The sequence below is a fragment of the Amaranthus tricolor genome, chromosome 1, assembly GCF_026212465.1.
Source record: "Amaranthus tricolor cultivar Red isolate AtriRed21 chromosome 1, ASM2621246v1, whole genome shotgun sequence".
NCBI lineage: Eukaryota > Viridiplantae > Streptophyta > Magnoliopsida > Caryophyllales > Amaranthaceae > Amaranthus > Amaranthus tricolor.
Genome location: NC_080047.1, coordinates 12,298,703 through 12,320,605, shown reverse-complemented (window position 1 = coordinate 12,320,605; position 21,903 = coordinate 12,298,703). Strand labels below are relative to the sequence as shown.

Below are 21,903 nucleotides of genomic sequence, written 5' to 3'. Positions count from 1 at the left end.
ACATGTTCGATTAAGTGATCAAATTCATCATCATTGCTACGAGTTTTGGCATTTGCATTAAAGATATTAAAGATTAAAATTGTACATTGGATAGCGTGAAAAATAAAGTATAACAACTATTAAAAACCAGAGGAAATATAAAATTTAAATAGTAATGTAACGATCAAATCGCAAATGATAGAGAACATGTAAATTAAAGCTTATAAATTGGCAAATAATTTATAAGTTTTGGCATCAAGGACAATTTGTCGAACAGCAGCCACCGATCCGACCACAACTAATATGGAGGAAAGTAGTGCAATAATGAGATTTAGCCAAAAGAAGGAACTTTTAGAGGGCTTAAAAGTGAGGATATTGAAAACGGATGGTAAAACAAAATCAACCAAAAGCTCCAATAATTCCCATAATATCTCCGAAAAATGGTAGCATAGCTGCTATTGTTGTTGCTAAGGCTACAAATATGGATCGTCCTATTAGTCTTGGCTCCACATTTCTTGGAGAAAATGGTTTGCTTTTTGGATCACTTAGTACCTTTTCTAGTACTTCATTTGTTGGTTGTACGTATATCTGTAACAAGAAAAGTATAATTACATTAAAATAAAATTGCAATGATTTTATAATTATTTCAAAACAAAATAAGAAATTATAATCAATATGGTTACATGAGTTCGAAACAAACCCGATGATCCCATATGCACCAAATAGTGAAATCGAACATGACTTTTTCCCGACTTTAAAATGAACTCAAATACTATGTAAAAATTAGAGTTGTTCAAATGTTATCTGACCTGAAACTGAAAGTTTTTCGACCTCAAAATGTGTTCTTTTTTGAGGTTTATCGAATGGACATTACTCGAACCGAAGTTGCACTAAAACCGGTTGACAACCGAAAATGGGAAAACTGAACCCGAACCACAATCGAATTTTATAACCGATATATAAACGTTAACTGAGATTACCCGAACCTAATAGTGACCGAATCGAATCATATCCGACTTGAATCATGCGTGAAGATGAACTCAATCCGACTAGAATCAACTTAACCCAAATCAATTTTCAATCGAACTGTTGTAAACTCGAATTGACATTTAATCGAACTGTTGTAAATCCAAATTTTCTTTATATCACTTTAATTATTTAACTTTATAATTTGATTGCTTCATAATTTAATAGTCAATAGCGTAATCTAAAATCAAATAAATGATTTAGTTTAGAATATTCTTCATATATATGTCTAGTTTAGATTAATTACTATAACTATTCACTTTAATAAACTAAGTATAAGGCCACAATAGTCTAATACTTCTATTGTATTTTAGTTTTAATCACTCTAATAGACCGAGTTTTAATTATTGAACATAGAAGTATGATCAACTCATATTCGATCATCTTATTAGTTAACCTCATAAAGTATTTGATATTTTCATAAATTGAATTTTATAAATACATAATTTCATATACTTAGAGTTAACAATCAATGGTGAGTCTTCATTAAACAATTTTAAATCAAATTAAATGAAAACTGTTGAAACTTTTATTTTAATTTACAGTCAAATAAGTAAAAGTAATAATCACTAATTGATTTACATCGTAACTATTTTCCCTTAAGTAAAGACATCCTAATCATCAATTAAAAGACAACTAGCAATTTAATCTGATATTGACTTGATCGATAATAACCCGTAACCAAATTCTACTCGAAGATAATGCCCGAACACAATTTATACATGATAAAATTGAACCAATCATTAATCGATGACAATCCGAGATCAATTAACACTCGACTCGAACTTCAACCGACACCGAACCACTGGAAACCCGATAACTCAAACAAATGATCTTTAACCGAAACATGACTAATCGACTCGACTTGAGTGTCACCTGTTGCGGCAGGTATTCGAAATACAATCGAACCGAATGACATCCGTTCGAAACCAGCCCGATAACCTAAATGATAATTAAATAATTTGTTTCTTTTGGGATTTTAGTTATGTGATAGGTAAGACCTACTCTAGTGTTTTTATCTTGATTTGTATTCGTTCATGTATAATTACGAGACAAATAATGATTCTCTCGGTACTTGGTAGTTGGAAACATGTTAAGAGTGTTCGAGTGATAGTATTATCAAGTATGTAAATCGTAGAATTATATGAATGAAAAATTATTTAGAATAATTCAATTTTTTTTATGATATTTTAAAAATAATCTTATTTATTAATTAATCATGAATAAATCTAATTTTATGGGGTGATTGACTAGAATAAATTTGGGGCAACTGAATGACCTACCAAACCAAGGACAAGTTGAAGCACAACAAAGACATTGATGAATAAAATGAACCATTTGGGCACCAATATATTACCATCTACAACAAAGTTGGCTAAAATCTGTCCTTGAGCTTGATTGCCAAATGCCCAATAACCAGATACAGCCACACTGAAGAAGGTCTAGCATACTATCACATAACAAAGACAAAGTCCCTTGAACCTCTTCCCTTTCACTGGTGGTGCTAATGTTGCCTAATGTGTTTTCAAACAATATTATTAATTAGTACTGAAAGGGGACGTGCTTGGACACTAACAATGGTAAAGAACAAATGTAGAAATTAATGAAAACCAGAATGTAACAAAAGAGACAATAAACACACATGTTTTTATGAGGTATTTTGGATGTCTCCCCCTCAACAAATGTTTACCTTTATTAATGGATTCAACAATACTTCAATGACTAAACTCTCATATTTGAGAGCAACCTCTCAAGTCATATATCTCACAAAGGAGATCTCATAATACTAATACATAGAAGAAAAGCTCTCTTAGTGTTTACCCTAGCCCCTTACAATGTAATAGTCCTCTCAACAATGTGTTTATGTGTGTTGTGGTGAATTTGTTCTATGAATGAAGTATCCTATTTATAGAGAGGAATACATAATTCTAGAACTACACATTCAATCACCATCAAAGCACCATAGCACCATACAATTAAATATGACATTTAAGTTCTCTCTTAATGCATATTTAACATCATAATAAACCTAGCAATAAATATAGAAATAATGATCACCATTATTTCTAGATTAATTGCCCCTTTAATACACCATTAAGTGACACATTAACTGTCCCATAAATTAGCAATTAATTATATAATTAATTGCCTTTTATTACACCCTTAATGTTGCTCTCAACATGATGTGTCTTCTTTTGAGTCATTGAGTTACTATCATCATACATAGCTAATTTGACACTTGCACTATCAAGTACAAATATTATAATGAACAATTCTATATGCATGCAATTTTGTTTTTTTAATTCTATTCTTCATAAAAATTAGGATACAACTAAAGACTAGCTTGCACAATTATACTTCTATTTCAATTTAATTTGACTAAACTTTTCGAGTACATAAGATATATCTGGGGCTTTATTTTTCAGCTTAAATTTTTAATTGAGTTTCCTTGATATGGTATCAGATGCCAGTGTACAAGAGGTCACGGGTTCGAATCTCAATCACCCTTCATATAAAGTGGAATATTCAACGTTAGGTATGAGTAGGGTTTGTGTTGTATCTACATTTCTAGCCAAAAGAGTCTCGTATGAGAGGGCGTGTTAGAGTAAAGTTGTTTAAAGAAGCCATACAACATATATGTTATATACTGTAACATAAACTACAAATTTGCCTACTCATTGCTGACTACTTAATTAGATTTGTGTAGGAATAATTGTGTCCAATCATATAATAAATGACTTACTTTAAATTAAGTTGTAAAAAATTTAAATTAAAGGAATTAAAATGGTTAATAACTTTAAACTTATTGGTCAAAAATAATCTTTTTTCAAACTTGATTACTTGAATTTCAGGAATAATTTCGTTTCCAAAAGTAGTTGCAACGATAGTTATTGCAGTGAAAATGCCAAATATAGAATTCACATTGTTTTTCTGAGTTGAGTAATCTTTGTTTGGTCCTTTTGATGTGTTGATAATGGTGACTCTAACTAGTAGCACCATGGATGAAGATGAGTTGATGATGAAGGTTCTTTTGATGTGTTGATATTGGTCATTTTCTTATTGTTTTGTTTGAATTTCTTTGTTGTTTTATTATTATTCATCGATCTTGCTTCCACTGTCGCACAACAATTGGTATCAGAGCTCAGATTCAAGTACTTGGAGAGTTTTTGAGTGAAACAATGGCTGGAGATTCTACAATAAGAATTGAGAAATTTACGAAGAAAAATAGCTTCTGACTATGGCAAATAAAGATGTTGAAACAGCTGGAAATCTTGCGTCCGTTGGCTCCAAAGAGTACTACTGCGGTGTCGGAATACGGACTAACTGACGGGCAATTAGCAGTAATGGGGGGAAAAGGCTCATTTTACCATTTTGTGAAGCTTGGATGATCATATCATTACGGAGGTAGCTGATCAGGCTACGGTGGCGGAAATATGACTAAAATCGGAGTCATTGTATATGACTAAGTCGTTGACCAACAAATTGTTGCTGAAGCAGCAATTGTTTAGCCTCCGAATGCAGTCAGGTACTCCCTTACGGGAACATCTGGAGAAACTTAACTCTATTTTACTGGATTTGCGTAACTTAGATGTTAAGATAGATCATGAGGATGTTGTGTTAATTTTACTTGTGTTTCTACCATCTAGCTATGAGAATTTTGTTGAGTCTTTTGTTGTTGGTAAGGACTCACTGACCTTAGAAGAAGTGAAGGCAACACTTCATACTAGGGAACTTCGTCAGAAAGCTACAGGTGATAATGGGGAGAGTGACAGTGAGTTGTTTGTTAAGTCCGGGAAATCTAAAAAGAATAAGGGGGTTAACAAGGGCAACAATACTTGGTCGGGTGCTGGAAACGACAATGAGGAAGATTGCGGGGAAGACCTATTATTACTGTAAGGAACCGGGTAATTTTTCGGTGAGGAAGGGCAAGTCCCAAGTTGCTATAGTTGAGGAAAAACCAAAGGAGAACTATAATTTAGAGGAAGACTTGGCATTAGTGAGTTCTGCTAAGTCTGGGGATCTTTCTGATGATTGGGTTCTGAATTCTTGGTGTTCGTTCCATATGAGTCTGCATCGAGACTGGTTTGACACGTATGAGTCTTGCAATGGGGGTAGGTTATTATAGGTAATAATGCATCATGTAAGATTACGGGTATTGGTCCATGAGATTGAGAACTGCTGATGGGTGAAAGTTGACATTGACTAAGGTGCGGCATGTTCTTGCTTTGGGGAAGAATACGATTTCATTGGGTACCTTGGATGATTTAGGGTACAATAGAGTGTTTTCGGATGGGGAGCTGTCCATTTATCGAGGTTCGGAGTTAGTACTTAAGGGTATCGAGAGGAACACCCTCTATGTCTTTGAGGGTGTTACATTGTCTAGTTCTGCGGTTTGTGCATCGGTGTCTTACTAGGAGATGAACAAGATTTGGCACATGAGGCTTGGACATATGGGGGAGAAAGGGATGCAACTATTGTCTAAGAGGGGTCTACTATCCGGGATCAAGGTTGCCAACCTTGAATTTTGTGAGCATTGTGTGTTTGGGAAGAAACACATGTCAAAGTTCAGCAAGAGTGCTCACATTACTGATGATGTGCTCAATTATATCCATTCATATTTCTAGGGTCCATCTAGGGTTGAAGGTATGGGAGGTTTTCGCTATTTTGTGTCATTTGTAGATGACATGTCCCAATACACAGGCTTAGGTTGCTTAAGTCAAAGGATGAGGCTTTCAAAGCTTTGAAGCAATGGAAAACTTTGGTGGAAAATCGACAGGATAGGAAGATCAAGAAGCTACGAACAGACAATGGGCTAGAGTTTTGCAAAGAGGAGTTTAATCAGTTCTGCGCAGATGAGGGTATTGGTCGGCATCATCCCATCAAGATGACACCACAGCAGAATGGTGTTGCAGAGCGGGTTAATCAGACACTGCTTGAGAGATTTCGATGCGTGCTCTCTAATGCAGGGTTAGGGATGACGTATTGGAGTGAAGCTGTGATGACAACTTGTTATATCATTAATAGGGGTCCTCGTTCGGGAATTGACTTCAAAATTCCGTTTAAGATTTGGAGGGTCGGGTCATTCTTACTAAGGATGTTATTTTCGATGAGAGCACCATGTATTCCAAGAAGAGCTTGGAGTCTTCTGATTTGCGGAAGGAAGGGAAGAACTTGCTACAGATAGATAGGGTGCTTGAGGTACATCAGTCGTTCATTGCTGATTTACCTCGAGTGCAATTTATTGATGATGATACTGAGGTTCCAGTGCCGGGTACTCCTGAACCTGAGGTTGTTCCATCTTCTCCTAACTCTGGGGAGGAGGTGGAGCAGTCTAATTAGGGGTCATCTTGTCAATCTGACACCCTTCTTGAGCGACCTAAACGAGTTATCAAGAAGCCCGTTAGGTTGATTGAAGAGATGGAAGGAAGGAATTGCTTTGTTGAGAATTTGACATGTTATGCATTAAGTGTAGCTGATGATGTAGAGTCATATGAACCTATCACGTATAAACAAGCAATTAGTTGTAGTGAGTCGACGAAATGGCTTGCTGCAATGGGCAAAGAGATGCAGTGTCTTTACAAGAACAGAGTGTGGGAACTTGTGAAGGTACCAGAAGGGAGGAAGCTTGTAGGGTGCAAGTGGATTTTTAAGAAGAAAGAAGGGTCATCTAAATCTTAGAAAGTTCGTTTTAAGGCTAGGCTAGTTGCAAAGGGGTTCATTCAGGTAGAAGGGGTTGATTTTGTGGAGATATTCTCACCGGTGGTTAGTTATACTTCTATTCGTGTGCAATTATCAGTTGTAGCAAACTATGACCTTAAGTTGGAGCAGCTGGATGTTAAGACGACTTTCCTTCATGGTGATTTGGAGGAGGAGATTTTGATGAAGCAGCCCGAGGGATTCGAGATTCCAGGAAAAGAGCACGATGCATGCAGGTTGCTAAAGTCATTATGTGGACTTAAGCAATCTCCTCGGCAGTGGTACAAGAGGTATGATTCTTTTATGGTTTTGCATGGTTTTGATAGGAACTCATATGATTTCTTGTGTATCATAGTAAGCTGGATGATGGTTCCATGATTTATCTGTTGTTATATGTTGATAACATGCTTGTTGCCACAAAGAATATCTAATGTTGCTAGACTTTAAAAAGTTGCTTAGCTCAGAATTTGACATGAAAGATTTGGGTCTAGCTAAGAAGATTTTGGGTATGGAGATCTATAGGGATTGGGCTAGGGGTAAGCTTTTCTTGAATCAGAAAAGTTACATCGAAAAGATTTTATCTCGTTTTGGGATGGAGAAATCAAAGATTATAAGTACACCAACATCTGTGAGCTGCAAATTGTCTTTGTCTATGTCACCTCAAACTGAGGAGGAGTTGGCATACATGTCTAGGGTCCCTTATGCCAATGCAGTTGGTTGTTTAATATATGCTATGGTCTGTACTAGGTCGGATATTGCGCATGCTGTTATTGTTGTGAGTAGGTTCATGGCTTGACCTGGGAAAGAGCACTGGCAGGGAGTGAGAAGGATTTTTCGCTACTTGAGAGGGACAACTGATATTGGTCTTGTGTATGGGAATGGTAAGGAGTGTTTGGTAATTGGGTATAGTGATTCTGATTATGCAGCTGATGTGTTTGGTGTCAAAACTAGTCGATGTAACTTTTCTAACTAGTCGTTACTTTGTTCGCTGTTAGTAACAACGAACAATTCAGTTGTGATTAGAGCTACTTTGATTAATTTTATTATGTTACTTTATTAGTATATGTCAAAACCTCATTCAATGGAAGAACATCGTCATTGTGGTCATGATGTTGAACACAGTCGTGATCGAGCGACTTTGATCCTGGCTGTCAATATGTTATTTGTCCACTTTTCCATGATGAAAGATTGGGATGTACCTATTTAGGTGGGCTGATACAGAGGATGGCAAAAAAAATATTATTATTACGCTCGATGAAGAGAATGAAGAGCTTAAAAATAATATACATAATGGAGAATAGTAGCAGTTCATAAGGCGGATAGGAGTGAAGAGATTAAGAGAATATTGAAAAAGTTTAAAAACCAATCATAGGTTGTAATGGTTTTATTTCATGAATAAACTATTTTTTGTAATCATTATTAATGAAATTGTGTTGAATTTTCGACATTATTTTCCCTAATTTATTTAATTAAATACTAAAAATCATTTAATTAATACCTTAATCAGCTAAGGATGCAATTGTAGAGCAGTGATTTGCAAATGAGTAACCTACATTTGAATGAAAATGAATTATTTAGAAAAAACCCTAAAGAAACTCTAATTTAACAAAAAAAGGAAAAAAATAAGATTATGAATGCCTTTGAACAATCCAAGTATAATCCAGAACACTTTAATAGTACTAAGAGGGAAGAAGGAAGAGTGATTTGAAAGGATGAAGGAGAATTAAGTGAGAGAATATGAGCGGAGATGTCGACTTAGGGTTTAGGAAAATTGGAGGCAATGAATAAGAAGGATCCTGGAACAAATTATAACACACATCTGTTTGCTGTTATTAACAGTCAACAAAGGCATGGTAAAAAAGTCATACTTTTATTCTCTGTTAGTAACAGCGAACAAGGTGTCTGACTTTTTTTGACCAAGGCTTTGTTAGCTGTTACTAACAACGAACAACCATCATGCCTTAAAATTAGATTAGAGGCATTTATTTTAAGAAAATGGGATTTTTTGGATTTTTTTTTTCAAAAATAGCATATTTAGTTCAAATTTTTCCTTTCACGTAGGCCGATGTTATTCATTTCCAACCTTATCTCATGAGTGATTTTTATCTCCAATGGAACTTATAATAATAATAATAATTATTATTATTATTTTGATCATTTGGCCCGGGTTATTTTGCAAACAATTGTAAATGGTTACCAAAGGTTATCAATGGCTTGTAAATATTCCTTTAAATATATAGATAAAATTAAAAAAAAAAAAAAAAGCAATACATTACACAATCAAGAATATAGAAAATGGGCTAACCTAATTACTCAAGCTCAATACTACTATACACCATTAGCCCATACATATTAATCCCAACATAATACTTCTATATCATATCAAATTTACATGATTACCACATAAATATGTACATCTACCATGTACTTACACAATGTTTAATCCAAATTCCTAATATCCTAAATCCCTATCCCAACATAAACAACATAAGGGAGAATAAGCCGAAAAGTTGAGAAGATCCAAGTTGCTTCCCTGCACTATCATTAGACATTCCAAGATCATAAAACGAAACATTATCAAAACGAAGATGACATTTATAAGCCATGGTAGAAACTGCAGCTGGAGCTCGTCCTTTAATTCGATTAAATGCAGAACGTAAACACCGACTACAATTAACTCCAACAATATCAGGTGTGCATTGAGCCAGTGCATATATCGTCTCGTTACTCGAAACAATGCCTTCTTTCGTAGCAAAACCTAATCTAGAAGAAGCACCATTGTTAGCACTACCAAAAGCAGCCTCATTAATCACAGCTTCTAATGTTGTCGATAAACTCCGATTAAACTGCTGATAATTTGAAATGTTTAAATCGAGGTAATCAAATGTCGATGTTAAGTTCATCTCTAACAGTCCGTACATATTATGGTTTGAATATCGGAATATGCATAACTCCGATTCAAAATCTCCATCGACATAATCGCAATCGAAATCCATAGCCATTTTCGTGCCATTAATAATACAATTGTTGCAAATTCCGTTGCTAACATCACCTCGGCACATATAGTAGCCATAGACTCTATCCGGAATGTCTCCTATGCTGTTATTGTAGAAGCCGATTGAGGAAGATTGGCGATTGAAATCAGAGAAAAGAGTAATTACATTATTCTGAAAGGAAATTGTAGCGTTTTTTGTGCGCAAACAGCCGGTAGATCGACCGCGAAGTCGATTAGAGTATGATTCTCTGTCGTCGCAGCTTACAGGATTGCAGAGAAAAAAGAAGAGGAATAGGGATTGAATCAGAACGGTTGTGTATGTAATCGCCATGGTTATGTATAATGTAATGGAATTGTTGCAAAATTGCGTATTTATATGGCATGAATTAAGTATTTGAAGATGATCTTTGACACGTTATTTATAAGGAGATAAGATGATGATTGACGTATTTTAATAATGCTGACAATTTCTTGTATAAGACCATAGAAACTCAGGAACATTTTATTATTATATGTAGATGATGAAGATACTATTACGAGATACCATCTTTTGGTGAGACGACTTTAAAATAAAAAGTCTATATCATATCCAACCTTAAAACATAAATTATATATGAGATTAGATAGATGTTAATAAGTTGTATTATTGAGCTATTCAAATTGTATATAAGGCGCATATAACGGTGAAATTATCTGATCATATAAAAATTTGTAATTCTTAAATGTTAAATCAATTACGTATAATTCGTGTGCAGCAAGTATATTTTATCAGCTGATTAATAGTTCTAAAATCACACATAGATCATTCACCTGGACACTTAGTAATATAATCAATTAAACATTATCTTTAAGCTTTAAAATAACATGATATAAAAAGAATGGGGGCTTATTTTTTAGATGAATATCATTTTTTTCAAAAGGATTTTTATTTTAATTTTCGTCCTTTCTCTCCTCTTATACTACCTTATACCAAAAAAAAAGGGAAAAATAGAATGATAAAGATAATTATTTACTAACTGGAAACAGACATTTGAGACCAAATTTCATTACTGGTCGGTGGTAACTAGAGGTGTTTAATGGGCCGAATAAGGACGGAGTTGGGCTTAAGTAAATATGGATCAGGTCGGATAAGGGCCTTTTAAAATTACTATGGACTTTAAATGGGTCGTGCTTTCAAAGCCCGATCCAGCCCAACCCACCCATTTTTACTACTTAAAATTATTTTAATCCGCATTTATCAATTTATAATAATTAAATTATCATATAATAATTAGATTGAAAAAATATTAATAATTTCATAGACATTGACTTTTATAATAATTTAAATTATACATTAATTATACTATTTACAAAGGCCCGTTTTTGACCGTTATTGAGCCCTTTTATAGCCCGCTTCATTTTAAGTATAGTATAACCTGTTTCGGCCCGGTCCATTTTCGGCCCAGCCCTTACAAAACCCTTCTAAAAACGGGATAGATAAGGGCTCAAAATGAGGGCCCGATCCATTGAACATCCCGGTGGTAACCATTTAACAAGTTTCTTTAAGTTGAGTTGGATTAAAAATCTTTCATGTTTTTGGCCCCTTACTCTCCTCAAATAAAGTATTTTCAATAGTAGCAACCACTAATGAAAGGGTCGCGCTTTTGGAGTCGGTTCCTGAAAAACGAAGTCAAGGGAACCAAAGAACCGAATTAAAATCTAGAAAATGTGTGTTACGTTGGGTAATAAAATTTAACCAGGCTACCGAATTTTTAAAAGAGTTACTTTATAAAATTCATCGCGATGTTTATTTTTTGAAAAAAATATTATTATAATGTGTAAAAATGATGTTAAAATGTTAAAATACAAAGATACTATTGGTAATTAGGAAATTTAAAGGCTACTAGGGATATCAACAAAAGTCAAAGGTGAATATTAATGGTCAAAAATCATTTAGGCTAGTTAAAGATTATTTGGGTTGGTCAATAATCACTTGACTTGAATAGTGTAGACTTTGATACTTTGGTGGCTGTAATTTGCAAAATACAAACTTTGAGACTGTGATTAGAAAAAATTCTAAACTTGAATACCGTAATTTGCAAATTACTCGTATAGAAATAAAATGACTAAATTTAGAAAGTGAAAAAAATACTTCCTTCGTTCCACAATATCTGCACTAATGCATTTGTGAGATTGTACATATCTAGAGTTATACATAACTAAAAATTATAAAAGTTTGATATATGAAATGCGAAAAGACGAATAAAACAAAAATCCACATTACTATCCATTTTTGTCGTGTAATAACCGAAGTATGTAAATTGCTATTAAATACTCCCTCCAAGTCATTTGAGTTGTCCCATTTAGTTTGGCGCACTATCCAATGTACCAATTCAATTCTAAATATCTCTAATTGTGGATAATTAAAAATCATAAAAATTTGATATTAATAAAATTTACATTGAGACGAATCAAACAAGATTCCACATGACCATATTTTGATGTCTAGAATAAGAATAAAATACAAATAAAAAGTGATCGATAAATAGTGTCAAAAACTAAATAGGACAACTCAAATGAATAGAAAGAGGGGAGTATTAAATAGCGTAAAAGTTGGTCCGGTGAAAAAGTTTTAAAAACGGGAAACCCGTTTCGTTTAAAAAGGGTGTAAAGTCGTCGGTTTGCGCCCTTCATCATTGTCCGTCTTTTCATCTTTCAAGGGTTTCAGGTTTCTTTCTAATTTTCATTCCTGTCGAAACGCTAAAGTTTCGATCTTTCATCAAATATTTCAACCCTTTTTCCGCAAACTCTTCCAGGTACAATTATCGATTCTCCGCATTATCTTTTGTCTCTCTCCTCATTTCATTTATCTATTATTTTCTACAGTTCAATTTGTAAATACAATAAATTTCATGTAATATTTCTTGTTTAATTATATAAATTTCAATAATAGTACCGTTGTGATGACTCCAAAATTGTGGATTAAGATTAATTAATGATTTTATTAATTTGGGCAACTCTAAATTTGTCTAATACTGTATAAAGGTTTGATTTGATTTGTTAGGTTAATGATGGTGAAGATTGTGATAAGTTAGGTAGGTAGCTGTTATATTTTTTAAAGGGGATTTGATCAATTCGTGAACTTCTAACTCATGGATAGATTGAATATTATGATCTAATAAGCTAGACAACTAGTGCTAGTAATTCAGATAAAAAAAATGCAATACATAAACTGAACAAGCACACCAAATCTAATGATGTCTACGTCTTTCCTTACCGCTAGTATTTGTATTAATGTGCTAAAATGAATTAGCTCAGAGCTCACTAATGAAGGTATACAATGGTGGATATAAATTGGGCGTGTTGAACAAAAGAGAGTTATAATACAAGCTAATTAAGTGAAGCACAAATGAGATCTTGGCTTAAGTTTACACCATAAACAAGAGACATAGTTATAGTGAAGAATAGGGGCTGGCAGAAACATATTTAATGTACTTGATAGCATAGTTTGCTTGCCTCGCTTTTTGCCTTGTGCTCCTTGGGCTCAGGCTCGGAAAACACCTAGGCTAGGTGAGGCAAAGCCCACTACAAGAGGCATGCACCTTGGATGCCTTGATGCGCTTCACCCCTTGTGCGCCTCATTGGGCTGGGTAATCAACTTATGTTTGTTTGTTCGAAAAAGAAATAAAACTCAAAACCCAAATTTTCTTGAATATGAAGTTTGAAAAACCGTTGCTCTAAGGACCTTTTGCGCCTCCGCGTGCCTCAGGCTTTTTTAAACTAAGCTTGATAGAGCATAGTGAGGTTGGTACACGGTAGTGAGTATCAAAAATGGGTGATGAAGTTGATGGGATAGGATTTTTCATGGTTTACTAGAAAAATTAACCCAGTGGCTGATGCACTCTCTCGTATTCCACTCAAGCAGATGGAGTTTGGGACTTTACCAGCGATAGTTTGAATTAAAGCTGCTGGTTTACCGTTTTCAAAATATGGCTGCTTCTATGTATTATTGTAATAAACGATGGTGAGGGAAGTCAATTGTTAATCGAGATCCTATTTCATTAATGTACATTTAATTGGATAGCATAATTGATTATGTAATTCAAGCTAATCCAAAATTCTACATTGATGTGATCATTGAATTTTATTTTTTTTGCTGTCTTTCAAAAAGCTTTTTATGTTGGTTTCAGGTGTGATGGTTTAATAAAGCTGATTGATGGCATATGATTTTTGAACTTGCACATCTTTGTTGTTACCAAGTAAGTTTGTGTCATAGTTCCATGCTTTCAAGTGTCAAGACGTAATGGGTACTGGGTAGTGGGTTTAACTGATTGAAGATTGATGCAAACATAGTGGATAACCAACTAGCTTAGAGTTTTGATCAGCAATCATTTAACAAGAACAGTTTTCCTCTCTAGTCTCTTCTGTGTATAGTATGTACTGCATTTATTCAGTGCGTGTTCTCCCTGAAATGACATCCATCATCAGTACTTGTCTGAATGTAGTAGAAGCATGCTATTTTTAGATACCATGAACCAGCTGAGTCTTGTTTCATTTGAAGCAGTAGTATTAAAAGTTGTTTTAATATAACTGAGCCAATCTCTTGGACAGAAGTTATCATTTGTCCATGGATTATTAAGCACATTGGTTTATTAGAAGATGTAGCTTCATTGTAGCCCATTTTTGTTCATGTCCGATCCATTGTGGATTGCTAGATCATATTACCTGTAACTCACACGTGATCCTGTAATGAAGGTTCAGTGCATCAGATATTTTCTAAACTACCACACCAACTTATTATGTATGGCCCTTTAAGATCTACGTGTTTAAATATCTTCTCATGTATTTGTGGTTCGCCTCTTCAGGCGTGTATTTTTGTTGATTGTTGCACACTTGCTGCAAGAAAACATGCCTTCTGAAACTGATAAATGGGGCTGGAAACATGTTAGTGTATTCGGTGGATTTGATAAAGGTAGTGGTACAAAAAGGTGGAAATGCAACCATTGTAATTCAAGATACAATGGCTCCTATTCACGAGTGAGGGCCCATCTTCTTGGATATTCTGGTGTTGGCGTGAAAAGTTGCCCAGCAATAGACAAGTCTATAAGAGACGAGTTTCGTATATTGGAAGAGGAATACCTTCAGAAGAAGAAAAAAAAGAATCCTTTTAGTTCAAAGGTTGTTAAGCGCATCAAGAATTGCCAGTTGAACTTCACTGGCCCTATTAGAGGTCTTGCTAAAGAAGATGTAGATGAGACTGTAGCCAGATTTTTTTATGCTGATGGATTGAACATGAATACAGTTAACTCCCCATATTTTAGGGAAATGATCAGAGCAATAGCAGACTTCGGCCCTGGATATGAACCTCCCTCAAGGGATATGTTGTCCGAAACTTTTCTCAGCAAAGAAAAGGCAAAGCTCGACAAAGCCATAACCTTAGTTCGGGAGTCCTGGCCACACACAGGATGCACTATTATTTGTGTCAATCGTGTAGATGGATCACTTGGATGCTTTTGTATAAATTTATTCGTCTCAAGCCCAAGAGGAGTTATGTTTTTAAAATCGATTGATATAAATGAAGGGGATGAAGCTGACAATTTATTTATTGATGTGCTTAGTGATGCCATAGTAGAAATTGGACCCAGAAATGTACTACAAATAATAACCCATCTTGGACAGGCAAGCACTGCTTTTGAAACTGTTATCTTAGAAAAATTTCCTCATATATTCTGGTCCCCTTGCACTTCTCATTCGATCAATCTGCTGATGGAAGAGATTGCTGAATTAGACTGGATGAAAGCTGTTGTGTTGTGTGCCAGGGGAATTGAGCAAGTCATTTCATCTTTCCAACGTTATTCTTCTTGCTTCAAATACAATTTGATGGAGATTTCTGATACCAATTCGCTGAAGTTTGCACCTTCATTTTGTTTAGTCCATAGAATTTGTCAGATGAAACAAGATTTACAGGATTTATTCATGAGCAATCAATGGAATCAGTGGAAGCTTACTGCTCTTTGTGATGTTGTCAACATAGAAGCTACTGTGTTGGGGGATGAGTTCTGGTCTAGGGCCCAATTGATGTTGCAGCTGTGTGATCCTTTTGTTAAACTACTTGCAACATTCAACATTGACAAATCTGTCATGGGTGATGTTTACGATTGGCGGGTTCAGTCACTTGAAGCCGTGAGGAGTAGGGGCATTGATGATATTACATTTAGTCAAATGGAGTTGCTGATAGAGAGTAGATGGGATATGTTTTTTTCCCCACTTCATGCAGCTGGCTATTTGCTAAACCCTAGATATTTTGGCAGAGGTCAGAACAAGGACAAAACTGTAATGCGGGGATGGAACGTCACATTAGACAGATATCAGCAGGAGAGTAGTGCAAGGTGTTTACTTAGAGAACAACTTAGTGTTTACTGGAGATCGGTAGGATCCTTCGGAGAGGAAGATGCAGTAGAATGTAGAGACAAGATGGACCCAGTTGCTTGGTGGGAAAATTTTGGTTTTGAGACGCCTGAGTTGCAGACTTTAGCCATAAAGGTCCTGAGCCAGGTTTCAAGCGTATCATTGTGTAGAGACAGCAACCCATGTGACAGTCTTCCTTGTCGGGAAACTGTAAAGAGGATGGGAGTAGAAAGAGTGGAGGATCTTGCATTTGTGAGAAATAATCTTAGCTTTTTGAGCTTAAAGAACGGAAATATAAACTATGTATCTGTTCCAAGAGGTGTAAATACGTGCTGTACAACCGGATGTCCGTAATGCTGCATTGTTCATGTAATGAAACAGAACAACGCTCATAGCTTGGAGTTGAATATCAATAATTATTGCCAGACGTTTTGCTCGTAATTATTGCTGGAAACGAAGAACATGTCACATTTGGGGATGCTAGTAAAAGTTCAAGCTCAGATTCTTGATAACTCTTTGGAAGATACTCATTAATGAAATTGCAAATCGATATCCTCTCAGCCCGCCTTTCCAAAATGTATAGTCCATTGATTGAATTGTATTGTACTAAACCGATGATTTGGGCTCGGGTTTTCCCAAGAGGGTTTCAGTCTCATGTTTACCAGAGTGACTTCTTCTCATGGTTGTCTCGACTGCTGAATGATCTGCATCAGAGTGCTGTGCTTCTGATAATGCTCATGTTGTATATTGCAGGTTAAGGTAGTATAAATATATTATGTACTATGTAATATTATTAGCCTTTTCTTAATTTTTTCCACCGAGGAAGCCTTTGATAAATTTCTTGTAAGGTCTGACATAACAATAACATGCTGTCTTCTTGAACACTTGTATAATATTCAGCATTTTCACTTTGATGGGCACATTTTTAACTTGCCTAATCCCATTTTGGCCTTGTTGTCTTCATCTTATTTTTTGAACTTATTACTTATTCTTAATGAAAGCAGATTAGACTAGATGTTGAGATTTTATGACTCGAACCGAGTCTAAGATCGGGTTTTAAGATGAAATCAAGAAATGGGTCGAAGTGCGCGGGGTGCGGAGTACTACGCGGGGCGCAAAGTAGCTACTGGATTGGAAGACGCCTAGGTCGCGGGCCTTACATTTGGTCGCGTGTCGCGAGTTTCTGAAGGAAAAGCTACTAGTTTGGAAAACAGTTAGGTCAGGGCCGCGACCTAGTACGCGAGCTGCGACTTGTGTAATTTTTTGTGGGTTTTCAGTTTTCGCACGTTCTTTTGACGTTACTTAGTTTTTGGGCTGATTTCTTTGTATTTCTTAACCTAATTTCTTTTTATTAAGTGACATACAATATAAACCCCTCTTGTAATTAGAATTAGGGCACGATGCATTCAACACAAAGTGAGGAAAACTAAGAGAGAAAAAGCTTAGAGAGCCATTGTTGTGGTTTCTCGTTCATCTTTTAATCTCCCTGTTTATATTGAAAAGTTTATTCTCGGTATCGGTGGATGTAGTTATGACGTTGATAGTGAACCACGTTAATTTATCGGTGTGATTTTCTTTATTGCTTGTATGAATCTTTATTGCTTTTTGTTATTGTTTTCGACCTTTGCTTCCGCTGTCGCACAACAATTGACATCAAGAGCTCATGTTTAATCTTTGGAAGAGTTTTTGAGGGAAACAATGGTAGGAGATTCTACAATAAAGATTGAGAAATTTAATAGAAAAAATAGCTTTGGGCTATGGCAGATTAAGATGAAGGCGATATTAAAGCAGTTGTAGATTTGGCGTCCGTTGATCCCAAAGAGTGCCGCATCTACGTCGGAATCTGGAGACAGATGGACTGATGAACAGTTAGTAGAGATGGAAGAGAAGGTTCATTCTACCATCTTGCTAAGTCTTGATGATCACATCATCACGGAAGTTGTTGATCAGGAGACGGCCGTAGAATTATGGTTAAAATTGGAGTCATTGTACATGACAAAATCGTTAACCAACAAATTGCTACTGAAACAATGGTACGCCATTAAGGGATCATCTAGAAAATATTAATTCTATTTTATTAGATTCGCATAATTTAGAAGTTAAGATAGATGATGAGAATGCAGTTTTAATATTGCTTATTTCTCTACTGAATAGTTATGAGAATTTTGTGGACTCTTTTGTGGTTGGCAAAGACTCGTTGACCCTAGAAGAAGTGAAGGCAGCACTTTATACTTGGGAGTTGCGTTAAAAGGTGACATGTGATAATGAGAATTATGGCAGTGGGTTAGTTGTTAGATCGGCTAGAAATTCTAGAAAGAAAAAGGGGTCTAACAACAGTAACGGTGCTAGTACAGATGGGTCTAGCAACACTAGGACCATAATATGTCATCACTGTCAGGAACCAGGACATTTTAGGTCTAAATGTCCAGAATTAACGTATAAATCTCAGGCCACGCTAGTCGAAAGTAAACAGAACAACAGTTATGATTCGGAGGAAGATTTAGCATTGGTTAGTTGGATTCTTGATTTTGGTAGTTCGTTCCATATGAGTCCTCGTCAGGATTTTTTTGATACTTACGAGTCTTGTTTTGTGGCTTTAGTTACGGTTGCTAACGGTACTCCATGTGAAGTAGTAGGTATTGGTTCTATGAGACTTCGGACTAGTGATGGAGAAGGGTTACTTTGACTAAAAGGTGAGGCATGTTCCTGCATTGGAGAAAAACTTGACATCGCTTGGGACTTTAGATGATTTGGGGCTCAAGGGTGAGTTTATCAACGGGGAAGTGAGTGTCTTTAAGGGTTCGGATTTGATACTTAGGGGTATCAAGGTGAAGTCCCTGTATGTTTTTCAGGTTTTTACGCTGCTTAGTTCTGCTGTTAGTCAAGGTGGAGATTGTTGAGATTTTGTGACTCGAATCAAGTCTAAGATCGGGTTTTAATATTTTCTTTATTGTTTGTTTGAATCTTTATTGCTTTCAGTTATTGTTTTCGATCTTTGCTTCCGCTATAGAACAACACTAGATTATATCAGATCAGATCAGAATTATTCAGAGGTTTATACTATTTTCATTTAATTTAAGCATTTAAGCAAAAACTTAAGGGTGTGTCTGAATTATGATGTCTGAAAATTGAAAGTGGTTAGAACATGTCGTCGTTGATTGTTGAGCAAGCTTAATGAGGGTTATACTGTTTTCATTTAATTTTTGAAGTTTTTTTTCTTAAATCTCTTGTTGACTGAAGTTGAGATTTAGCTTTTGTTGTGTTGGACCTCAGTCTTATAGAACTGCTTTTCACTAGAGCTATTTTTGTGAGAGACCGTTTCATGATGAGATGATCTCAAAACAAAAGGTTTATTTGCTAAAAATTTGTATTATTAGGCTATTAAACTCATATATAGGACGCAATTTACGATAAAAATATCTCCCTCAATAATTTGTGTTTTCAATATAGATATCAATAATATAAAATTGGAATTTGTAAATTTCTTGTAGGCTATGGCCCAAACCAAAATTGCATGTGATAGCAATCACGCAATTTGGATGTGGTATAACGCCTCACACCAAAAGAAACTCAATAGAGAAGTCATTACCTAATGAGTTATGACGATGATGAAAATTAACATCAAAGGCGAGATTGAACTCTCTGAAAAATACTTTTTCATTTCTTTTTACATACACGAAAACCTCTCGTGCAAACAGCCTACTCATGTTACTAACTTAGGCTTAATTAAATTTTTTTTAAAATACTGACATACTAATTATAAGACTTAAAATATCTTTTCTAAGACTTAAAATGCCAATTTTATGATTTGATATGCCAATTTTAAAGTTTTTAATATCAATTTCAATGTTGAGTCTTCCTATGTTAAAGTTAGAATGAGAATTTTAAGTGTTGCAATTGATTTTTTAAGTCTTCGAATTGGTATTTTAATTCTTGAAATTATCTTTTTTACATCTTAAAATTGTCAAATTTAAGACTTAAATGTCAATTCCAAAGCAAATTGGCCTTTAAGTCATAAAATTAGATTTTTAAATCATAAAATTGATATATATATATATATATATATATATATATATATATATATATATATATATATAATTAGGCCGGCCACGTCTCACTTGAGAAAAGATCTCACCCAAGATTTTGTATTATTTATACACTATTCATAAGTGCTTGTTTGACTTTTTATAGTGAAAAAATGATAGGAAGTGGCTTAATAATTTTTAGGTATCTTGCTTCCCTTTTATTCTCTTGTATGTATTTATAGGAATATACAACCCTAATGAGGTATATATGCATGGCTTTAGCCCTAAAACAATGAAACTAAATACAAGAGCTCTTATGGGCTTAAGACCCCGTTGTTAAGTTGGCACATATAGATCACAAATGTCTGCCTTGCTTAAAAGATACAAACATTGTTCCACTCTAAAGCCTTGGTAAGAATATCGACACATTGCTCTATTGTGGAGACATGAGAAGGAGCAATAAGTACATCATAGATTGCATCTCGCTCACAATCAAATTCAATGTGCTTACTCTTTTCATAAAAAGCGAATACAATATAGATTGACAAATAGACTAGAAGGATATAGGATGAGAAACAGCCACACCAAGATCAAGTAGAACAATATTAAGCCCATTTTAACTCAGCCGTGAGACCATCCATATGCCAATATTCAATTTCAGCGGAAGATCGAGACATAGTGTGTTGTTTTTTTGATTTCCTACAAAGCGGAGAAGAACCAAAAAACACTATCTAACCTGGTAGAGAGCGTCCGATAATTAGCCCAACCAGTAACACATCATCCAAAGAGTAGATTAAAATCAATAGTTGAGAGAAGGAGTGTCCGTGGAGTGTGCATGAATAGTGAAAGAATGTATACTGCAAACGAAAAATCAGGTTGATTAAAGAATAAATAGATAAGAAGGCCTACGAACCAATGATATTGTTCAGGATTAACAAAAATAGCCCCATGAAGCACATCTAAGTTGATTTTGTTCCGCAAGTGTCGACGCAGGTCGAGAATCCAAGAGACTAGTCTCGTGAAGTATGTCTAGTGTATATTTGCATTGACACAAGAAGATACCATCAGGAGTCCTAGGAATTTCCATTCCCAAAAAATATTTAAGGACCCCTAGATTTTTCTTATGAAAAAACATTGCCTAAATACGTCTTAAATGCAGCAACAACTGAAGAATAATTCCCATTAATAATTAGATAATCTACATACAATAGAACAACTAAATAAGCACCTCCTTGATTGCATTAACCCATAATGCAACAATGAAGATGAAAGCTTAGCGAACCAACATTGAGGAGGTTGATGCAAACCATATAGAGACTTTTGAAGGCGACACACCATCCCTTGCTTGCTAATCAAGGAACTTCCCAAAGGAGTCTTTATGTGCATCGCTTCATCAAGATCACTATCTAGAAAGACATTATACACATCGATCTTTATGATGTAATTCATAATTGTTAATTGCAGAAACAACTATATGCATGTTAATTAACAATAGTCATCTTTGCTACAAGGGTGAATTTTTATGATAATCCAACCCTTCAATTTGATGATTCCCATAAATAAGTAAACGTGCTTTGAGTCGTTCTACGGACCCATCAACATTATATTTGCTCTTATAGATTCACTTATGGCCAAAAGCCTTCTATCCAGTAGGAATAGTAGTCATTTCCCAACTCTCATTTATTAGGCTATGACAATTCGTCACATAATCACACTCGTGGACTCGGGCTCACAAACCCACGGGTCAAGAGCGTTGACTGGCACACACTTGGTAAGGTTTATTGTTTCCCAAAA

At 35.1% G+C, this 21,903-nt stretch overlaps 2 protein-coding genes and 1 pseudogene across 5 annotated transcripts; 1 reads left to right on the top strand and 2 right to left on the bottom strand.

The window, feature by feature from the left end:
• Nucleotides 1-200: 200 nt before the first annotated feature.
• On the bottom strand, nt 201-13,542 carry LOC130796795 (GABA transporter 1-like; annotated as a pseudogene).
• Nucleotides 8,914-10,138, bottom strand: LOC130820790 (putative cysteine-rich receptor-like protein kinase 9). The gene has a single exon (XM_057686304.1). The coding sequence runs from the start codon at nt 10,026-10,028 to the stop codon at nt 9,171-9,173; it is 858 nt and encodes a 285-aa protein (XP_057542287.1). The 5' UTR covers nt 10,029-10,138; the 3' UTR covers nt 8,914-9,170.
• LOC130820764 (uncharacterized) lies at nt 12,323-17,614 on the top strand. 4 transcript variants are annotated; one of them, XM_057686297.1, is made up of 3 exons: nt 12,323-12,492; nt 13,867-13,935; nt 14,542-17,614. In XM_057686297.1, the coding sequence occupies exon 3, from the start codon at nt 14,585-14,587 to the stop codon at nt 16,436-16,438; it is 1,854 nt and encodes a 617-aa protein (XP_057542280.1). In that variant the 5' UTR covers nt 12,323-12,492; nt 13,867-13,935; nt 14,542-14,584; the 3' UTR covers nt 16,439-17,614. The 4 variants fall into 4 exon arrangements, with proteins under 4 accessions (XP_057542280.1, XP_057542265.1, XP_057542259.1 ...); XM_057686282.1 differs by lacking the exon at nt 13,867-13,935 and having other exon boundaries at nt 12,329-12,492; XM_057686276.1 differs by having other exon boundaries at nt 12,349-12,492; nt 13,602-17,614.
• The last annotated feature ends 4,289 nt before the right edge of the window (nt 17,615-21,903 follow it).

Excerpts from the sequence above, each read along its gene's own strand:
- LOC130820790 (XM_057686304.1), bottom strand. The coding sequence starts at position 10,028 with ATGGCGATTACATACACAACCGTTCTGATTCAATCCCTATTCCTCTTC.
- LOC130820764 (XM_057686297.1), top strand. The coding sequence starts at position 14,585 with ATGCCTTCTGAAACTGATAAATGGGGCTGGAAACATGTTAGTGTATTC.